At 39.9% G+C, this 7,000-nt stretch overlaps 1 protein-coding gene across 1 annotated transcript; it reads left to right on the top strand.

The window, feature by feature from the left end:
• Positions 1-1,212: 1,212 nt before the first annotated feature.
• On the top strand, positions 1,213-5,315 carry LOC114733346 (auxin efflux carrier component 3-like). The gene is given in 7 exon segments (XM_028920804.1): positions 1,213-2,597; positions 2,600-2,815; positions 2,911-3,211; positions 3,389-3,474; positions 3,946-4,103; positions 4,197-4,273; positions 4,508-5,315. Coding segments are annotated over 7 exon segments (1,968 nt in total). The 5' UTR covers positions 1,213-1,534; the 3' UTR covers positions 4,575-5,315.
• The last annotated feature ends 1,685 nt before the right edge of the window (positions 5,316-7,000 follow it).

Raw genomic sequence — 7,000 nt, 5'->3', positions numbered from 1 at the left:
AAACACATTCAAATTCAGTTTCTGACTGCATCTGCTACTCCGTAATTTCATATTCAATAAGCTTATTAAAAAAAATTAATCAGACTCCTCCCAAGTTAATACTACTTCCGGTCCTAATTATAAGACCCAGTTGACTAATTTGGAGAAATTAAAAAACTTAGTTAAGTTAATTATTTGTAATGAATAGATATTGTTTTTTCTAAAATATCCTTACTAGTCAAGTTTGTTAGCTATAACTATTAGTATTAGAAGGATTATCATGGAAAAAAGTGTATAAATATGAGAAACAAAGTAGATTAGGGTCTTATATTTAGGATCAAAATAAAAATCAAACAGGATCTTATAATAAGGATCGGAGGTAGTAGTATATATAACCATGCATGCATAATTCTTCCTTTCTTCTCTCTTTTATGTAAAGTCAATTAAATTCAAGGTTCTATTTTAATTAATACTATCTCTAGTCTTAATTATAAAAGTTCATTTGTATATGTTCTAATTATAAAATCTCATTTGTAATATACAGATGACATTTTATAATTAGAATTGAAGGTAGTACATGTATCTGATCTATATCCAGCTACATAAAATAAATTACTATAATTAATAGATCTCACGCACAATCTTGCACCTCCGGCTGTAATATGCATGTGTCCCAAGCAAGTTAATAGCCTTGTTATGCTCATAATGTTCAGTACTCAGTAATTAGCTTCATGCCTGTTTGTATTTACGAGTATTTGGTAATGAAAAAGGAATAGCGGGGATTTTGCACAGTAATTCTTAGAAAGCTGAGGTCTCGCCGTTCTAACCCACCACAAATCTGGGAGTTAATTCTCCAATTTTCCAACTTTGACACGAGAAAAGAATTTCACAATGCAAAAGGAAAGCGACAAGGATGTCCACGTCACCTCACTGAGAGTGAGAGAAAACCCATTCGTCCTTTACCCGTGTTGGGTTAACTTAACCATATCAGGCGGTCATTGCCTAACCCAAGTCCAAGCTTCTCGGCTCTCGCTGGTCCCCAGCAAGTACAATCCCCCAAACTCGCCTCAAAATAATACTCACACTTGTATTTTATTTTCAGAAATAATTGAAATATTTCATGCTCCCATGCAATAAATTAATTAATTAAAATAAACCCTCAACCCTCTTTCTCGAGGCCTATATATATACGGGATTATACTCAGTGCAAGTTAAACCATTGTAAATTCACTACCTTCCTCCCCCCCCCCCCCAAAACACACACGCAAACACACTCTCTGACACTTCTCTCTCTAAAAGCTTCATCAGCAGCAGAATCAGAGGCACACATAGCAGTGGACTAACCAAAATTTTGCAGCGACATAAATCCCTTTCCTTCTAGTTAGTTATCTAACGGTTTTATTTTTTCATTCCCCATTTTACCCTTACTTCTCTTCTCTATTTCTCCTTTCATGCCATTTTGCTTTTCCCCTCAGTTTCGAAGCCAGCCAAAGCTTTGATTGCTCTCTCACAGTGTCACACTCAGATCTTTGTTGTCCGTAGTTGTTAAGAAAAAATGATTACCTGGAAGGATTTTTACACCGTCATGTCGGCGGTGGTTCCTCTGTACGTGGCCATGATTTTAGCGTATGGTTCCGTCCGGTGGTGGAAGATATTCTCGCCGGACCAGTGCTCCGGCATAAACCGCTTCGTCGCCATCTTCGCCGTTCCTCTCCTCTCCTTCCACTTCATATCTACCAACAACCCTTACGCCATGAACTTACGCTTCATCGCCGCCGACACCCTTCAGAAGATCATCATGCTCTTTGCCCTCGCAATATGGACCAACTTCACCAAGAACGGAAGCCTCGAATGGATGATCACCATTTTCTCTCTCTCGACATTGCCCAACACTCTTGTCATGGGGATTCCTCTGCTCATCGCTATGTACGGCGGTAGTCAGTATGACTCAGGTAGTCTCATGGTTCAGATAGTAGTGTTGCAGTGTATTATTTGGTACACGCTGTTGCTGTTTCTCTTCGAGTACCGTGGAGCCAAGTTGCTGATCATGGAGCAGTTCCCGGAGACGGCAGCGTCGATTGTGTCGTTTAAGGTTGATTCAGACGTCGTCTCACTCGATGGTCGGGACTTTCTGGAGACGGATGCGGAGGTTGGGGGCGATGGGAAGCTCCACGTGACGGTTAGGAAGTCCAACGCGTCGAGGCGATCGTTTGCGATGACTCCCCGACCGTCAAACCTCACCGGCGCCGAGATTTACAGCCTGAGCTCCTCCCGGAATCCAACACCCCGGGGTTCGAATTTCAACCACGCCGATTTCTACTCCATGATGGGGTTCCCGAGGCATTCGAACTTTGGCCCTGCGGATTTGTACTCTGTCCAGTCGTCGCGGGGCCCGACGCCTAGACCATCTAATTTCGAAGAGAACTGTGCTCCTCCTCCAACGGTTCAAACCGTCAGTTCTCCGAGATTCGGATTCTACCCTGCACAGACGGCGCCGGCGCCGGTGTCATATCCAGCTCCGAATCCAGAATTCTCATCAACCTTGAGCAAGAGTGTGAGAAACCAAAACCAGCAGCAGCAGCAACATCCTCAACAACATTCCCAACAGTCGCAATTACAACTCAGACTCAAGGGAAAGCTAGCCATGACGCCAAGGAACTCCACATGTTCGTGTGGAGCTCAAGCGCATCCCCGGTTTCAGAAGGCGGCGGCCTGCAAGTGTTTGGCGGCACCGACTTCGCAGGGTCGGAGCAATCTGGACGGTCCGATCAGGGTGCCAAAGAGATCCGGATGATTGTAGCTGATGATCACCCTCCAAATGGGGAAACCAACAAAGGTATCTCACACAAAGAATTTTCGTTGAAAAAAATTCTGTTAAACGTATTCTGACGAGATTTACTAATTCTGTGTTTACTGGGGAAAAAAATGAAGCTATGCCAGAACCGGAGCTTGGCGGGGATGAGTTCAGGTTTCCAGCGAAAGAAGTACCAACAGATCAGGAAGAGAGAGATCAAAAGGAGGGACCCACTGGGCTGAACAAGCTGGGTTCGAGTTCTACGGCAGAGCTCCATCCAAAAGCCGCCGGAAATGCTGATTCCGGAGTCGGGAAACAAATGCCTCCGGCGAGTGTGATGACCCGTCTGATACTGATAATGGTGTGGAGGAAGCTCATCCGTAATCCCAACACATACTCTAGCCTCATTGGACTAATCTGGTCCCTCATTGCCTTCAGGTAAATTACATTTTAAAAATTTAATTAATGATAATCACTCAAATTATCCAGTCATAGTCAATCAAATGTTCCTCGAAAAGCGTACCGCAAAAAATCAACAACCTAAAAGTGAAATAGATAAATATAGTAACACTAATTATGAAGATAGTTATGATTGATGATTTGATGAAAATGTAGGTGGAATGTGCATATGCCGAAAATAATAGAGAAATCAATCTCCATCTTATCAGATGCTGGGCTCGGAATGGCCATGTTCAGCTTAGGTGAGGGGTCACTACCACATCTCCAAATTCCTGCTCTGCTCAATTATTTGCTTCTCTTGTTCACAAATCACGACTCATTAATTTCCTCTTCCATGTATAAGCCCCATTTTTTTCCTGTGCCTTCAGCTCTCATGCCCATCTCTGTTTTTCTCACAAATCAAGAAAGTAAAACGTTGTGGCAACAATTTCAATCATCAATACTGATTTCGAAAGAAATTATGTCAAAATTTTATCAATGTTTCTTTGAAAAAGAAATGCTTGAATAACATGAACCAGAAGATTTGAATGTTGATCTGGTTTTACTTGACCACAACGGGGATTGGATAACCAGCCCAAGACGTTCCCGACATGTGGGGCCTGTTCTTGAACTACGTCGCTTTGTGGTCCAAAAACAGCGGGTTTTCGTTTCGAGGGTGATGGTCAATTTATTTTATTTTTTATAATTGTTAGTTAAAAATGAATGATTGGCAGGTCTGTTTATGGCACTTCAACCTAAGATCATTGCATGCGGGAACTCGGTTGCAACATTTGCCATGGCTATTCGGTTCCTCGCTGGCCCCGCCGTCATGGCCGCCGCTTCCATCGCAGTCGGCCTCCGTGGCACCCTCTTACACATCGCAATCGTTCAGGTAGCTAATTCTTTGTCTTGTTTGCCTCGCGACGCAAAGAGCTCAATAGGTAGTTTCGTAGTTAACTCATGAAAGGCAATCGTTGAACAACAGGCAGCACTTCCACAAGGGATTGTTCCATTTGTGTTTGCCAAGGAGTACAATGTTCACCCTGCCATTCTGAGCACAGCGTAAGCCACTCGATGTCCTTATTTTTCTCTCTTGAAAAAGTCAAGATCGGGTTAATGAAAATTTACTAGACAAACTATAAAGTGAAAGTAATTATGAATCGTTATGTAAAAATATCAAAGACATGTTTGTGTACAATTTATTAACATGTCGTCCACAGTTTCTTATATAGAACTTTGCATCTGGGAGACTTATATATTCCCTCTTTCTTATTTGTCTCTGGCTATTACTTGCAGGGTTATTTTTGGGATGTTGATAGCCCTGCCAATTACGCTGGTTTACTACATACTCCTTGGCTTGTAAGCTGCAAAACAGGGACAAAGTGAATAGCAATTTAAAATATTTGTTAAATTTTGGAAGTTACAATGCATGCTTGCACCGTTGAAGCCACTGGTGCAAAATATGCTATTACTAACAGGGAGGAGGATTTCCCGGGCAGGGAGGATGGGAAATTATTTTAAAAAGTGGCAGTATTCTTAAAACAGAGGAGATCATTTCGATTCTCCACAAATTTTGGGGGGTTTAAGAAAAAGTTTGACTGATTAGCCCAAATCCTCATGATTCGGATGCCCTTCCAAAGTGATGTGATTTTTCAGAGACCTCAGGGGAAGGAACTGGAGGAACAAGATCACAATATGGGAGACAACAACAGAGGAAAACAGGGGAAAGCTAGCACAAGCAGAGTCAATGATTTCTAGAAGTAGTTCCATCGTTATTTGTATTTGTAAATTTTATATTAAGAAGAGAAGTTAAAAAAGAGAGTTTGGTTTGGTCTTCAAGTGACAGAGTTGATTTTAATAATTAGGTGGGAAGAAATGGACGTTAGAATAGGGGGAGAAGGCTTGCTTTTTTCTTTCTCACCTTTTGTTTGGTTAATCTTCCTTTTTTTTTTTTTTTTTGAAGATGAAATGCGTTTGCCTTTGATTGTTCACTGGTCCTCCAATTATTTTCTGTTGTCGTCTTTCCCTTCCCGTCAAAGCCATTCGAGTTTTATTCAAAGGGATTCATTTTAGGTAATAAAAGGAAGATAATGTCTTTCATGCATCACTTTATATTCAATTATTTTAATAATATCCTTGCACAATCTAAACAGGTGGAAACTAAATCACGTATCTAAATTTTTTCAAGAGAAAAGTTGTCACATAGTTAAGATCTCTGAACTATTCTTTTCCACTTATCGTGTGCTTATTGAAGAATACTATTAAATAATTATCAAACTCTAATCCCATTAAAAAAGAGTTGATCAGGGCTGAGAAATCAATAATTCATTCAACTTTGTATAACATAATAAAAGTTGGGGATGGATGTTTTCATTAGGACAAAGACACGTCACATGATTGTCCTTCCCTAAATATTTCTGATCAAAAGAGAAACGAAGAGAGAAGGAAATGGAGAGATGAACTTTATAATGCACACATGGTTGTTTCAAGTGAGTGGGGGATAATTGTACTTTTCCTTTTAGGCCAACCTTTTGCTGTGAAGTTAAGTTGAGAGAAAGAAAAGAGGGCAGGGCAGAGTCAAAAAGGTCACAAACCCTGCTCTTTTTTAGGCCATGCCTGATGCGCCCACAACCCTAACCAGCGACCCACTTTATGGAAGAAGCGTCAGGCTCATGAACTCCTTTTCCTAACCAAGAAAACGATGCCTCCTCAATACTCTCATCTTGGATGCATTCCATTCAATTAATCTCGTCTTCTCAAATGAAGGGTTAGCCTCATCTGGTCATAATAACAAGGGCATACCAACCAAAAAAAAAAAAATAGAAGAGGGTATAGGAATCTAGTTGGTATCAACCGAAAACAGAGCCTACCAAAAAGTAGAGTGTGGGTGAGATTGCTTATGATTGAGATTATCACTGATCAGATCATAAAGCGTGGTAAAAGAACTAACATTGTGGCTTTGTTGACGAAGGAATAATTAGATCGGAGGAAAACCAACAGGGTAATTAGAATTCTGGAATTAAAAGACGAGTAATCTCTGCTTTTTATCACTTGATTTACTTAAAGCAACTACACATACTCTCTAATTTGTTCAACAACTTAACAGTGCCACAAAATAAGAAACAGAATTTGGGGACTTGCCGTTCGGAGTCGTTGGATTTCAGTTATTTTTAGTTTTCCTCTCTCCTGGCTTTTTTATTTGGGAATATTTACTCTCTTTATATATATAGTTGAACCAATGCTGGGGAACTGATATGAAGCTGCATCAGTTTCAAGAAGGGGAGACATATAATAATGAATAAAATCAGTATGAATTGTAGGGAGGAAGATCTCACGGGGCACATTGGCTAACATAAGTTCTTGTGATCACAAAAATGCACACAATTTGACAGGTCCGAAGATCTGAGTAGAGCAACATTGTAGCAGTGACAGGGAACACACGCACAGCAACTTATCGCTTTGAAATGCTCCGTTAGCTTGTTTTATCTGTGATTATATTATATCACTCTATCCACAAATTCAAACGCATACCCTTTTCACTTCATCATTATGATAATACTGTCACGAACTCTTAATATAAGAGCTAATTGATTAACTTAAATTAATTGAGAAAATTTGTTAAATTATTTATTTGTAATAATTATGTGTTATTTTACTTAAAATATCTTTACTAATCATATATATTAGCTAAAACTACCATTTGATGGAACCTTTACTATGTATAACTTCTATAAGAATTACTTTGAAAAAAAATAGATGAATACGAGAGACAAAATGAATTAGGATATT

The sequence above is a fragment of the Neltuma alba genome, unplaced genomic scaffold (genome assembly GCF_004799145.2).
Source record: "Neltuma alba isolate B1F8T4 unplaced genomic scaffold, ASM479914v2 tig00012994_pilon, whole genome shotgun sequence".
Taxonomy (NCBI): domain Eukaryota; kingdom Viridiplantae; phylum Streptophyta; class Magnoliopsida; order Fabales; family Fabaceae; genus Neltuma; species Neltuma alba.
The sequence above is the reverse complement of the archived record's forward strand: the minus strand, read 5'-3'. Positions and strand labels throughout refer to the sequence as shown.